The 15,513-nt window shown below is 36.8% G+C and overlaps 1 protein-coding gene across 1 annotated transcript in view; it reads left to right on the forward strand.

Annotated features, from left to right (window-relative positions):
* The window catches only part of TMEM131 (transmembrane protein 131), a 93,702-nt gene that overhangs the window by 65,578 nt on the left and 12,611 nt on the right, over positions 1–15,513 (forward strand). The window contains exons 20-31 of the mRNA XM_058823222.1: positions 1,933–2,085; positions 2,239–2,314; positions 2,416–2,533; positions 4,030–4,168; positions 4,259–4,368; positions 4,749–4,815; positions 5,747–5,898; positions 7,171–7,313; positions 8,394–8,580; positions 9,649–9,834; positions 11,763–11,921; positions 12,514–13,109. Coding sequence (XP_058679205.1) covers positions 1,933–2,085; positions 2,239–2,314; positions 2,416–2,533; positions 4,030–4,168; positions 4,259–4,368; positions 4,749–4,815; positions 5,747–5,898; positions 7,171–7,313; positions 8,394–8,580; positions 9,649–9,834; positions 11,763–11,921; positions 12,514–13,109 — 2,086 coding nt within the window. The remainder of the gene's footprint in view (positions 1–1,932; positions 2,086–2,238; positions 2,315–2,415; positions 2,534–4,029; positions 4,169–4,258; positions 4,369–4,748; positions 4,816–5,746; positions 5,899–7,170; positions 7,314–8,393; positions 8,581–9,648; positions 9,835–11,762; positions 11,922–12,513; positions 13,110–15,513) is intronic.

Raw genomic sequence — 15,513 nt, forward strand, 5'->3', positions numbered from 1 at the left:
ATCACTTTTGACAAGATTATATACTGTTTACTGTATTCAAGCCCCAAGCTTTTCAGAGCAGTCAGCTTCACATTCTACTTCCATTAGTTGATCACTTAGCTCTTTATATTTGAGAACATAAAATACTTAGTTTTACTTTTACTTTTCTTGGAATAATTTCAAACTAAACTTATGCTCACTTACTTCATGCTACTCTAACATTTAGTTCGTCTGTAATGCCTCTATTACTTATGAAAATAAGCCTAAAATAGCATCTTTTTGTTTCAGTGTTTGGTGGAGAAACTTGACAGCTACACCAGCCAGGAATAACTAGGTGCTACTATTTTAGTAACACATGCTTTTCAGTTCATACTTAGGATGTAATTCTCCTGCAGCTGCCTGGTTCCCAGAGCTGTCTGTCTGTTTATAGTTTTAGTGTATTTGTACCTAGGTGTGATTTCTGGTATTCTGTTGAAGTTTGTCAGCAATACACTGGCAGTGTGTACAGGTCTTGTAAAGGTCAGTGTCTTGATTTAAACCAATCTTAGCTCTGTTGACTTCTGCTTCATAGAGTCATCTTTGCCTCACAGTGCCACCTCTCAACTCTCCCCTGATCAAAGCTCATCTTTGAGGACCTCTATGCTAAATGGCATTGTTCTGTTTTTCTTATTACTGCTGAACAATTGTTTTCCCTTGTCTGTTGTTTCATGTCTAAATGCTGTGTAAAAGTCTTAGTAAAATACTATTTATTTGTTCTAGACACTTTAACAAACCTGTATCTTGTCCCATTGATGACAGTTTGTTACTCATAGGAATTCACAGATGAAGCTCAGATATACCTCCTAATTCAGTTTAGCAGGACTGTACTTTTAAGGATTTATTCTTGTACTTTCTTTACCTCTGCAATTACTTCTGTTGAGACTGTTGCAATATGTGACTGTTTCTGAGGCCACAGGCAAATTTTGAACCTGCAAAAGACCTCTCCCATGTCTCTACTTAAACTTAGATTTATTTTTTTTTAAAGTTTGAAGTATTGATTTAAGGGGAACAAGAAAAACATGTTCATTAAAAGATAGCCTTGGGTATTTATATTTGCTCAAACTGATTTTTTTTTTTTAACATAAATCTGGAGTCTCCCCAGTAGTCCTGAGTTGCACTTCTATCTGCTTTTGTTTCTGTTATTGTTTCCTCTCTACATACCAGGGTTGAGTGTTGAGTTAAGGTGTAAAATATGACCATGGAATCATTGATTTACAACTGAGGCGGGGTAGAGCTTGAGCATTCTAAGGATTTTGATAATGACAATTAAACTGAATTTTCTGTGCTTAAAAGGTGAAATAATGTTTGACTCAGAAAAGCAGGCAGGCTGTAGAGGTGTGGGGAAAAAACTTCCTGGTTTTTTTCTTAAATGTAGTTTTGGTGTGTTGTGTCTTAATTGCATTTGGGAGCAGGAAGAGGGTTTTAAAAGCTCTCTGTCACCTGTAGATTTTGTGATTGTATCTTCCCTTTACTCTTCCTTTCAGATTATTTTTAATTCTTAATGACTAATTACTATTTCTAATTGCCAGCAGTGATCTTTTACAAAAAGCCTGTTTCCCTTTAGTAATAGGAGGCTCAGCAAACTGAAGTTTTCTCTTGCCTTTCCTCTTCTGATATTTTTTATTGTGATTTGATTAAAGAGAGCTGTTATCTGTGCCCTTCCAAGATACTTCAGGTGTTCTTAATTTTCCAAGAAGGGTGAACTGTGCTTGGAAGCAGATGGAGTAAAAAATACAACTTCATAGAAACTTACTATCTTGAAGTGTTGCAAATGGCATTTCTTTAAGGTAGTGTAGTTAAAATTGCAGTTTAACATTTCAGCAGTGCTGTGGTCTTTGCCAGCCTGCATAAATAGATACATATGCTAGGCAAAAATGCATATCCTACAGACTTCTTTCCTTTTATTTTCCTTAGGGGAAAGTAGTTCACCAGAGTCTGAACATTATGAACTCCTTTTCTCAGAAAGTGAAAATACAGCACATACGGTCCCTCTCAGAAGATGTAAGGTTTTATTATAAGAGGCTAAGAAGTAATAAAGAAGATTTAGAGCCAGGAAAAAAATCAAAGGTTTGTTTATGTCTTATTTCTAAACATTTATAAGTTCTCTTTTCTATATAGCATATGTTAAGTTTCTGTGTTCAACAGAAATCTTCCCTCTTTTTTCTTTGGTCGTTAGATTTACTGTGCTGTTTAATTGATCAGCTCTTACATGTTTTGCAGATTGCAAATATTTATTTTGATCCTGGTTTACAGTGTGGAGATTACTGTTATGTAGGATTGCCTTTTCTATCTAAATGTAAGTAAAGTTCAACTTTATAATGAAAATAATTTCAAATAAGTTTCTCCTCAAGTAATGATTTTACTTGAAGATTTATAAAACCACATTATTTCCTGCAGCGGAATCTAAAGTTCAGCACAGCATAGCAATGCAAGAAGATGCATGGGATTCTGACTGGGATTTGCATGAGAATTTATTCAAAGAATGGACAGAAATAAAAGAGAACTCAAGCCATAGGTAAGTGTTATATTCCTGTTATTTGCTCAGGCCTTGTCAGTACTAATTCTGTGATATGTGTGCTCTTATAGAATAAAAGGCTTCTTAATATTGCTGTGCTCTTTGAGAAGGTGCCAAAAAGGAATTGCTTGGCCTTCTCTGCAAAATCTTTAAAGAGAGCATTTAAAAAGTTAGAAAACAGTAATAATTTTCCCCAAATTAAAGAAAGCATTGACAGTTACTGTTCACTGAATTGCTGGGGTTCTTTACAAGATTGTAACATCAAGGCAGTTTCTATTCTGCAAAAATTTCCAAAACCAGATTATACTGGTTGTTCAGTATCCCTGCTTAAACAGTTTTAAAATAATATCCTCAGTATCCCTTTTAAGATTTCATAAGGTTTTCTGTCATTACCATACCAGGATTTTTGCATTTCAGTGAATTACAAAATTTTCTGCTATTTTACCTTGAGAAAGATTAATGGTTGCTAATTAATATTTAGAAAAGTTTAACTCTGTAGACTGCTACATACCTTTTAAATATCTGCCTTCTCATACGTAAAGTTGATTTAATGTGAAAGGGACACGAGTTAACATAAACAGCAAGAGTGTGTGTGTCTTTTGTGTTGATAGCATCCAGATTACCCTTTCAAAAAAGGCATGTGAAGAAACAAAATGTCTGTATGCAACTAAATAGAATAACAAAAGCATTCCTCCCTTATCACTTCTGTGTTATAGTGGTGATATCCTGAGAAAATCTGATCTAAACAGAATCCTCTATTTAGCTGCACCAGTAACTTCCAAGAATGTTCTATTCCCTTCAGGAAGAGAGCAGTAAAGGAGAATGCTAAAGATTAGTTCTGAATAAGGAGTAGTTCTAACTTGAATATACAATGATTTAATATTATTTATTTTTTTATTATTTATTATATTTTAAAGTATTTATTACTTTTAAAGAGATTTAAAGTTACCCAGCTGTCCAAAGGAACATTCAGGGAAAGGAAAGGGAACTGAAAAGAGAGGTATTGTGACTTGGACATTTGGAATTTCTCCAAAATATTTCTCTGGGTTTGAAGCCTAGTATTTTGTTTCTTTTGCTGACTGGAGAGCTCAGTACTTTTAATTTAGTTTCAAATCATGCTGGAGAACTTGTGGGAGAAGGGAACCCAAGTCTGTTGTGGAGGTTGTTTAATAGCAAAGAACTTCATTCACTGATGGAAGTAACAGCTAGCACCAAGTATGACTTGTTCAGATTTGCTTTAGGTTTATTAGACAGAGGTGCAGGCATGCAGTCTGTGCATCCATTGCATTTAGAGTAGATGTACTGATTTGCTGTACCTATGCAGGCAAAATTAATTTTCTGGATTGTAGATGCTATATTGGAGCTTTTCCTTTCTACTGTTTGTACCTTTGCAAATCATCAAATAGATTTTTTAGGCTATTTTTCTTACTGATCTGAATCTTAGTGATATTTGTTTCTGCAAAACATAAAAGTGAGTTTTATAACTGTTTCTCCAGACTGAATGCTGTATTTGAAGTGGACACAGATCTTCAGAAGAATGTTAGGTTGAAAATTACAGCAGAAATGTCCTGGCCCTCCATCCTTAGTTCACCACGCCATCTAAACTTCCCTCTTACCAACACAAACAGCTCATCAGTAAGTTATTTTAGTGATAGTATCATTTAAACAGCTATTTCTAATTGCATTAATGGTAATGTAAACTTATTTAAAATTCTTTCTGAACAGGAAGAAGAAATTTTTCTAGAAAATCCAGCTGATGCTCCTGTGTATGTTCAGTTTCTTCCAGTAGCTCTGTATTCTAACCCATCCACTTTTGTTGATAAGCTGTTGGAACGGTAAGTGTTGTTGTGCAACCCTTGGGGTGTACTCACTGGGCAGAGAAAATGCATTTTACAAGGAATGAATGCATGATATGGCAGTTGTGTTGGTAATTCATATTGGCCACCTCTAGAATTTGAATCATTAGACCAGTTGAGAGCTGAATCTATTGCCATTGAACACACATCTGTATTTTTTACTGAGCTGAAAGGTGTTTACATTTCTTCCTTAACTTGACGTACAACAGGGGGGAAATAAGAAAAAATAAAATCAAATTATTCTTTCAGATGCATGTTGGGCTACCATAGATACTTGATTTGTGCTAAAATCCATAAATGCAAGTATGTCATTACCTTCCCTGATCTGTGAGAAAGAAAAAATTGCAATTTCATTTCAGGTTTAATTTGAGTAAGCCAGCTAATTTCAATCAGAGGACTCTAGAGTTCCAGGTCTTCAGAAATTGTGTAAGTATTTCAATATATTCTTGGTAATTTTAAATTCAGGTTTGTTATTGTTTTAATAAGAGTTCAGTCAGACATGTCTTCAGGTATTAGTGTGGAAAATCTAATGTAAATATAATATCTGTTGGATATCAGGAAATCTGGAAAAGAAATATTCCTTCAAATGTAACTAATAAAGTGTCACTTTTTCTATATGCTTACATTATAATACAACTGTGGAAGTTACAGGAAAACTGCATTTTCTCTTTCTGGCAGGATTATTTTCTTCAGCATAGTGATTACTAGTTCTAGAATGAGCAATGAGCAAAGAATTGATTATTCCATTGCTTTGTTGATTCTTTTAAGTGATTTGAGTATTGTGGTCTACTTTTAAGTGTGTGCATTTTCATATAGAACATGCCACCCACATCCTAAGCACTACCTTTTTTATCTGACTTTTCCCCTCCATTTGCAGTTTGTTTTAGATTACCATTTGATGCTTATTCAGTGTCTCAAGACAAATGGCAAACTTCTCCAAAATAGACTTCATTGAATAGTTCTTCTATTTTGTTTGCTTAACAATTGAAAATTCCCAGGAGAAAAAATATTCCATAATGGTTTGATACTAATTTAGTGTTCAAAATATATATTGTAAGAACTTCTGATCTTTTTCTTCCACTAGAACTTTATGAATCTACATGGGTGAAGTTTAGCTCAGTTCTGTTTTTTTGTATTGTTCTGCTTCTCCATTAACGCAAGCAGTTTACTAATAAGTAGGGAAATTCTTGTGCTATCAGAGTTTCTGGATTAAAAAAACAGACTATGTCATAGAGTAGTATCCTTTTTTAGAACAAGACCAATTTTCTAGCTAAAATAATACCATTTCTATCAAATACATGTAAAAATGTCCTATTTTTTAAAGCCTTGCTTTGTTTGCTCCCCCCCCTTCCTTAAGGTCCAACCACTACAGACCACTGTGGGACTTACAAAGGGCTTGGCTCGTCATTCCATTTTAAGTCTAATATTAAAACCTGGTGAGAGAAAGTCTGTCAAAGTAAAGTTCACTCCAGCTCTTAATAAAACTGTTTCATCATTGATTGTAATCAGGTAAGAGATATTTCAGAAATAAGTGTGAGTTTTTCTCTGTTTTTCTGTTTATATGTATCATACTTGCAATCAGCTGACAAGAAACTATTGCTTTTACAAGAATAATTGTAGAATCCTATGTATCTGCAGAGAGGTTTAATGTAGTTGTGACATGTCTTAGAGTATTTTAACTGTATTCATATATATTCAGTGATGTAAATATATAAGCCACTGTTATACTTACCACAGAATCACATAAGGGCTTGGTTTGGAAGGGACCTTTGAAAGACATTAACCCAATCCCGCCTGCAATACCAGGGACATCTTCAGGTCTCTCAAAGGTCTGTCTGATCTTGAATGTTTCCAGAGATGGGGCATCTACAACCTCTCTGGGCAATCTGTTCCAGTGTTTCAGTACCCTCACTGTAAAAAGTTTTTCCCCCTATATCTAATCTGAATCTACCGTTTTAGTTTTAAAACCATCACTCCTTTTCTTGTCACTACAGGGCCTATTAAAAAAGGTTGTCCCCATCTTTCTCACAGGCTCCCTTTAAGTACAGGAGTTCCTGTGTGGTCACCAGGAAACTTTCTCTTCTCCAGGCTGAATAATGCCAGTTCTCTCAGCCTCTCCTCATAGCAGAAGTGCTCCATCCCTCTGATCATCCTGGTGCCTCTTGTCTGGACTTGTTCCAACAGGTCCATGTCCTTCCTGTGCTGGGACCCCAGAGCTGGACACAGCACCCCTGGTGGGGTCTCACCAGAGAATAGGGGGGCAGAACCCCCTTTCTCACCCTGCTGCCCACGCTGCTTTGGATGCAGCCCAGGGTGTGATTGGCTTTCTGGGCTGTGAGTGCTCATTGCTGGGTCATGTTCAGCCTCTCACCCACCAACACATGGATACTTCATTTCTGAAATACATTCTACACTGTCTTCAAAGAAGGGTCTCTGGTTAGAGATGCCCATTGCAAGATAAAGCTACAGTGCAAGTTCAGTCTTTCTAATAAAGAGCATTGAGTTCACTTTTGTGTCAGATATGATGCCTTACTAAGAGATACAGATTTTAACTAGTATTTCACTGGGGTTTGTATTTGTATGTTATGCTGTAATTTCATAGGGTTTTGTCTTGCAAACACTACATCTGAGACCCCTGCTGTTTACTTCCATAATGTGGGGAATTAGCTGTGGAGCAGCTATTTGAATAGGATATTTGTTCTCCAGATTTGGGATATAGACTCATAGTCTATGGAGAAGCTTTTATGAATGTTTCCCCTCACCCATTTTCTTTTTCCACAGAAATAATTTGACTGTAGTAGATGCCATAATGGTACAAGGACAAGGAACAACTGAGAGCTTGAAGGTTGCAGGCAAACCTCCTGGTCCAGGAAGTTCTTTACGCTTTAAAATCACAGAAGCATTATTAAAAGACTGTTCAGAAAGTGAGTACTTCTTGAGCTAATATGCTGAACAGAAAAGAAGTCGTATTTTATTTGTAAAACTTGACATGTGTAGAAATATTTTTTCCCTCTTCTAGTGACCTAGAAATTTAACTCATTTAAATTCATTAAAATTGCTACTTCATTTAGGCAGAATACAAAATATATTATGGTTTTGGTTTTAACATGAGAACTAGGAAATAAAACAGAAGCTGTTTGTCCTCTTAAATTCAAGGTAAAGACCTTTGCGTATTTACTAGCAAAATCTCTAAATTCAATACAAATTGGATCATGAGAGTAACTTCCTGTGTACTTCTTTTCTTCATACCTTCATAATCTTTAAGCACATAACCATTGGGAAAAAATGGTTGGGCATGTTCCTTGATGAAAATTAAATCCCAGTCAGATTCTACTCTGAGATCAGAGAGAGGTTTCTGCTCTGTAGCCTCAGGCTTGCTTCTGAGAGGAGAGCTAAGAGTACCTATATTACCTAAGAAACTGGTAAAAGAGTTTTAGTTATATCTGGTATTAAAATCTGCTTTGCTACTTTGCAGTTTTCCAGACATTTCTAAGTGCCATGTTAATTATTATCTGAGATTATTCTGCTTTTTGTGAGGCATGAGTAAGAGAACCTGAAGTAAAGCTTAGTCATTGCCCTTTGCCTGCTGTGGTTAGGGATTTTTTTTGCTAATAAGATACATGTAGTTAAGCCGTGTATTTTTTTTTTTTAAGACACACCAAAAAGAAACAAAAAAACCCATTTTAATTCTTCTCTTGCTGGGACTGTTCACAGAATACCACAACATTAGGCAGAACATCAAAGAGCTTTGCAGCTGGGGTGATTTCTTTGTGGGACAGCAGTGCTGTCAGAGGTTAGGGGGTTTGTGTTTTTTCTGTGATGAGTTAGAGGGCTCTGGAATTGTACAAGTGCCCTACCTTGACAGTGATGGGAATCTGGCTGCAGAGATATGTTCCTACAAGTTAATTTCCATGGACCTTGCTAGTCTCTCTTCTGCTGTAAAATATGAATATAGTGAAGGATATCTGCTTAGCATAACACTAACCACTGCTGTTTGTTTCTAGAAATGAAATATAAAGAACCGAATTTCACACTCAGAAGAACATTTAAAGTGGAAAATACAGGGCAGCTGCAGATTAATGTGAAAACGATGGAAATCAGTGGCTACACATGTGAAGGATATGGATTTAAAGTAGTTAACTGTCAGGAATTTGCACTAAGTGCCAATGCCTCTAAAGACATTGTCATATTGTAAGTGGTTTTTCTTACATCTAAATGGAGCGTTACATTTGGAATTTTAATTTTGTTTCAGAGGAAAACTCTCTTGGTTAAATTCTGAGGGCATTTTTCTGAAGTTTTGAGTGTATATGGGTTTTATGCAGTGTTATACAACTATGACTTTTTTTTCTCTTCTTGTAAACACTATTTGATTTTTCATTTCACCATGTTTTTGTGGCTGACTAGTATTACTTCTATTACTGTCCATTAAGTATAACTTGCTGTGTTGGAATGATGTTATTATTTGAGGTTATATAAATTTCCCTCATTTAACTTGTGAATCCACATGGGACCTAGACCTACATATGGATTTGGTGCATTGCAGTATGTAGAAGGGAGCCTTCAGTCCAAGGATTTTAATTGTAATGCACAGCATTTTAGTCTTGAATATTTCTTCTCTTGCCTTAATGACAATGATTGTGTAGTTCTGTCATTTTCAATTGTAAAAAGTCTCTGCACCAAACATTGATCTTTTAACAGTGTTTTGTTGTAAAGGTAATTATTCATAAAATGGTATCTAAAAAGTTCAGAAGTTTCTTCTGGTCTGCAAGTGGATATATGAAATATTGCTGCAGTGGAATAGTATTTCACTAGTATTTCTGCACAATCTTAGGTTGTGATGAGACTGTGATATAGTGGTGATAGAGTGTTTTTGAAAAGTCAGATTTGTGACTCAGAGGTGAAGTGTTTAAAGAATTTATAGCTCACACAGTAGTTGGCTCCATTACTTACTAAGACCTGCTGTTACATTTTGACTGCATTCATAGCTTTTATTAACAGGTGTGGTAAAACCTTATTGTCAGGTATTATAACTTCATATGGCACCTCAGGAGTAATCTAGAATCAGATGTGTTAAGCATAGGTGTTAATGAACTAGTCAAACACATCTTGAGGTATTTGAAAGGTACACAAGTATTTTTAGGCTAATCAATGGAGCTGAATTACAGGTTTTTTAGTTTATAATTTATGAGTTGTAAAAATTGCCTCAAACTTTTGTGCCGTTCCTATGAAAAGTTCTGATGTGCTTTATGTTGTTTCCAGGTTTACACCAGATTTCACTGCTTCCAGAGTTATACGTGAATTAAAATTCATCACTGCGGGAGGCTCTGAATTTGTATTTATCTTGAATGCATCGCTTCCATATCACATGTTGGCAACATGTGCTGAAGCACTGCCCAGGCCCAACTGGGAACTGGCACTGTACATAATCATCTCAGGAATAATGAGGTTGTGTGTGTGTTTGTTCTTACTGATGTATGGGCACAAGCTGCCACTGCTCCAATATGGGTTACACAGAAACACATGGGTATTCAGCACATGCTCTAATTGTGGTACACTAAAATAAGGTAAAAGGAGATCAAATTCATAAACACTCCTATAGATTTAGTGTGAACTGTTTAAGGCAAAGGAGTACTGACTTTCAAACCAAGGATAAAATAATACACTTCTTGTTTGAACCTATTTCCTTGGGTGAAATATGTACTCCTCTTAGCCCTGATAATCTGTAGGAGTTTTGATAAGTAAGCCAAACTTGAGACATATTTAGGTATTAAAGCACTGATAGCAGTGAATTCCTGTAGAAATGTAAGCATCCTTCTCTGGAGTATTGTGCTTTAGAGAGATATAAGGCAGTGACTGTAATAAGCTTAGCAGATGCCTTGGATGAATTTAACTTTGCTGCCATTTGTAATGTGACAGACAACTGGTGATACTAATAATGGGATTTCTGAGAACCTGAAGGACATTGTTTGCAACACTGCACACTCACAGGTTACATAGTAGGATATTAATGCACGTTTTTCCTCAGCAAACAGACATGTGCTAATTATACTTTGTTGAAATATGAGTTGAAAATGCCATCATTTTCACAGTCTAACCTGTACCTATCTTTATTTGAAATCAAGAGTTATAAACCTTGTGTCCCTGCTCAGCTCTTGGATGTGAAACACTTTACCCCACTGCTTTTGTGCAGAGAAAACCCTAGCATGGAAACTTATCAGTAGGAGTTTTTATATCTTAGTGTGAAATGTATTGGTGCTGTAGATGCCTGTGCAGAAAAAGTGGTCTTTCTGTATGCTGCAAATCCAAAGCATTATCACATACATGTCATATTCCTTTTTTTTCCCCACAGTAAGTTACTGGCCCTTCCATTTTGTGAATGTTCACTTAGGCTGTCTTTCATTGTAGGGATTGACAAAAAAATAGAGAAGATAAAGTTACAACCCACTTCATTTTCTTTTTTGACTCTTCAGCACTTTGCTAAGTAATGCAGTGTTTAGTGAGGAAATTGCATTTTCCAAAGTAAGAGGAAAATTTCTGTTACTTAGGAAATTTTGTGTCATCACTAACACTGCATTACTTAAAAGTGCTGAGTGAGTACTTATGTGGTTTTCTTCTGTATATGTGCTAGAATTGTATAGGCTGAATTTGGTTTTAATTGAATTTTAGTTTGGTTTTAATACTTTGACAGAGTAATGTTTGTCAGCTCATAAGTGTAGTTTGCTTGGATAATTTTATATGTGCTGTATTTGTTAATTAGACTTTACAAAGAAGAGAGAATACTAATCTCTTCCTTACTATGTCTTTTTCCTAAAAATACAAAAATCCTTCTTAGCAGCAAACTAGACAAGAGTCCTAATATATTTTATAATATTCTAAAATTCCTGTGCATAAACTGCCTTTAACTTTTAGGATGCCATCGTGTATGTGTTTGCTAGTTGCCACTAAAATAACTCTTCCATGTCACTGCAAAGCTGTCCTTAATTTCTAGCAGTGAACACTAGGAGTTTATATAGTCCATGTTTTTTAATTTGATAAGGTGATGTTTATTTTTGCTTTCCCTAAATCACTGTTACTTTGAATAGTTACATGCTTGTGGCTCCAGGTTTTGAAGTCCAGCTTTTTTTCTTTTGGATTAATGCACTTGGCAACTGGATGTCAGGCTTGCATCTAGCTCCCATTCTCAGTGCTGGTGATTTGCTTATCATGCCAGTCTTGTGTATGTTATGTTTCTATCAGAAAAAAAATTGTGGTTTGGATAAATTTTGCAGTATTTTCAGTACAGGATACAAACTTTTTGTCCTGTGTGATTAGTCATTAGTTTTGAAGTGCTCAAAACTAAGAAATAAATCCTTAAATACCTTTCTTCTCTGCAGTGTACTCTTTCTCTTGGTAATTGGAACAGCCTATCTAGAAGCTCAAGGAATTTGGGAGCCATTTAGAAGACGCTTGTCCTTTGAGGCCTCAAATCCTCCCTTTGATATGGGAAGGCCACTTGATCTCAGGAGAATAGTTGGAATTTCATCTGATGGAAAGTAAGTAAATGTTTGGGCTTCTTATGGTGCTTTTGCCATTTATTTTTTTGCTTCTTTCGTTACCAGGTCAGTTAGAAAGTAATACTGCTCTGTAGAACAGGTGAATGAATAAAAGATATCCCCACAGTTGCTTGTAAAAAGATGGCTTGGATGAAAAGATGAACTTTGTGATTGTGAGGAATATTCTTCTTTTGGGGGAAAAAAAGGGAAGGAAAAAAATAAATCCATCAAAAACCAAACCCTTCCAAGTTTCCTGTTAATATTCTCAAAAATGACCTGTATAGACTGCAAAGAAATTGCAGGCCAGAAGTTCCTACCTTAGGTGTCTTAAGTCAAGATCATCTCCTTTCAGTGTTGCCTCCATCATATATATCAACATTCATTTTGCTGTGGTTTTGTTCCTGTGTACAGCAGGCGAGTGGATGGAAAATGGTAAAGCTAACTGACTAGCCAAACCAGTTTTAGGCATTTTTGCTGGTTATATGCCAAGAATAGTATTAGTTCAAGGCTTCTTTTGGATATAGTGATTCTCTTTTCTTGGTGAAGAATGGAAACAGTGCAAAGTATGTTTAAACATGTGTTACTCTTCCAGCTTGAATACACTTGGATCGGATTCTAATCACAGTTCGTCCAGAGGAATTTATGGAGCAGGCAGTTCGTCTTCGCGATCCGGTGCAGGGAATCATAAGCAATGCAATGCAACAGCACACCTTCACAGCAATAGAAGTGCACCTGATGTTGAAAACATCAAATCCAAAACCAATTCAAGTATACCTAACAGGACTTCAGCACAAGCAGCTTCCATGCAGTCAGTAAACAGAACGGGCCCCTTTACCTTGGATTCAGGTGCCACAGCTCAGACTCATGCCGCGGGCAAAAGAGCCAAGGGGACGAGGCAGAACCAGCAGCTGATGCAGCAGCAGGCACCAGCCTTGGCAGAGCAGCCCCTCCAGCAGCCCCCAGCAGCCGGGCCCCAGCAGCAAGAGCAGCAGACTGAAAGTGCTTTGCCGCAGCTCCCGCTCCTCAGCGCGCCTCAGGGCGAGTGTGCCAGCAGCAGGAGGCACAGCTCGGAGGATTCAGATCTCACTGGGCTCATAGAAACTATGGAAAAAGACTTTGACCACCCAGAATCCCCTTCCCCTGATGTGTTTACAGAACAGCCCCCATCTCCACTAGCAAAAAGCAAAGGTAATGCAATTCTGTTTTAATGGGATGACTCCCTGTGTAAACTACAGGACAAGATTTAAACAATTGTAAAGGTCTTGTTTTCCTGGTGTGGGAAGGGAGTGCTTCTCTGTGGTTCCCTGCCTGTGCTGTGTGCCTGTGTCTTGAACACTTCTGTTACCTTATGGCAGTGAAGTTCACTGTGCAGTGCTGGCTTGTCATTCTTCCTGTAAAAATGGTGGCATGTTTTGATGAAAGCAGGTGTGAATATCTAGACACCTGATTCTCTGAAAAAGAAAAATGTTTTTTGGTGCTACTCTTTTACCTTTGGGTTGGCATCTGTCCCTCCTACCTCCATCATGTGGGCTTGGAGCTCAGGGTTGAGGAAGGGAAAAGGAAGTTGTCCTAGTGTATTATGAAAAGTGAGGCAGGGAGAAAGGGAGGAGGGGAAGAGAGGGAGAGATGGGTAAATAGCCCCTGTGGTATTGTTTGGGAATGGAATTCTTCATGTCCAGACTTGTAGTTGTAGAAAATCCTTGATGTCAGGTGGTCAGCAAATTAATATAAGGCACCTGTGTCTATACATTACATTCATTTTTGGATGAGGCTAGAGTTGAGTTGGACTTGTTTATCCGTGTTTCCAGTTGTGTAGTACTTAAAATAATGAATTGAATTTCATACATTAGATATGTTTAGACTTTTGAAATTATGTCAGTTATTGCCTTTTTATGAACACTTCTTGAAATAGGATTTCTAATTATGATTTTTGCATTAGCAATTTCAATTGCATCCCAGAGTTGTCATCATTTAGTGTTAATGTGTTTATTTCTAAACAATTTTTCATTTTTTGCTACCAACACTTGTACAGAAATGGCACTGTGTTGCTTATTAGAGATAAAGTTAAGAAAATTAGTCATGAGAAGGCATATAAATACTGCAACATCTGTAAGATTGTGCCTCACCAAAGACAAAGGCTTCACTCTGTTGGCTGGTAATGAGTAGAAAGTTCTTAATTAGTTCAGAGTGGATGTTAGGATGTATTTGGACTTTCAAAGTGGAGACTGAAATGGTGAGAGGTTTTGGTGTCACACTGAACTATACTACTCTGTTTCTGGGCTGTTATGTTTTTAGTTTTCAGTGATAGATGGTTGGGAGAATTAAGAGAACTGCCATCAGTTTGTCAGATATTCATTCCATAAAGGCTAAATAGGACTCCAGGAGGTGATGTGATGTTAGGGAGGTTTCATGGATGGTGTCCATAATGGCAAACAGTGGAATGTAGGAGCTCTGGAAAGCAAAGTGTCTGGTAGTGAGGATGCAACATTCTCAAGGATTACAATATGAACATACAACATGGGTGTGCAGTGGACTGGTCCAATCCATGTACTGAATGCCTGAAAGCACTTTGGAGTGCATCTTCCATTTCTAGCTCCCCTTAAGAAGGAAGCAGCTCTTGGTCTTGAGAGCTTTTTGTGATGCAGCTGCATGCAGTATGTGGAGATCACCAGGTTTGAATTCATAAGCTTTTTCCCACTCCAGATAATGTAGTGTGTCTATTCCCATTTGTCCTCTTTAAAATGTAAAAACATAAAACCATAGGGGGAGTTCTGTAATGTATCTGCACCTACATACAGACATGGGTATTTGTCTTTAGATAAGTATTTAGAGCTAATCACAAACTTTTGCAGAAGCAGCAGCTTCTGGACTAAAACTGTCTCTCATAAGACCCTGTGCAGAATTGCTGTCTTATACAGTCTTCTGTTTCAGCTTCCTAAAACTTGGATCCTAGCAGACTGCAGTGGAGGCTGTGTTATATTTTTGTGATACAGCTGCTTTATGTTACATTTTAATGTCATGATAGCATTTTACATAGATTTTCTAATTATGAACATTAAACTGTTTAGCACTGCTAAATGTAGGCTACATTTCAAGCAAATTTTGGAATGAGACCTTCTGAGGCCCAGCCAAAATGCCCCCAATATGCTGGAAGCCAACCTTGAAAAAATGTTCCTAGGAAGATCTACTTGTATTTACATATCTATTTGCATTCAAGCTAAAAAGAATATTTTTATCTCTAATATTTTTGTTGTCCTAGATACTGGAAACACTGATACTTATGTCTTAAAAAACAAAGTTTGAAGGATATGTATCTGGTATTTGCCAAAATACTGAAGGCAAATTTCTGGTTTGGTACAAATTTAACCATTTTGCCAAATGATATATAACAGCTGTCAGGGTGCTTCCACTTTCAATTCTAGCTTGAGCTACTATAAATTCCAAAAGGGGCAGAATCCAGATATTGATCGCAGGTTCCTTGAGTCTTTATCTGAGTAAACAGTTAAATCCATCCAGGAGGCTGTATGCAGGCACTGTGTGGCTCATAAATGAGAGTGCTTATTTTGAAGAGCAGTATCTCAAGAAGGATCCT

Source organism: Ammospiza caudacuta, chromosome 2 (genome assembly GCF_027887145.1).
Source record: "Ammospiza caudacuta isolate bAmmCau1 chromosome 2, bAmmCau1.pri, whole genome shotgun sequence".
NCBI lineage: Eukaryota > Metazoa > Chordata > Aves > Passeriformes > Passerellidae > Ammospiza > Ammospiza caudacuta.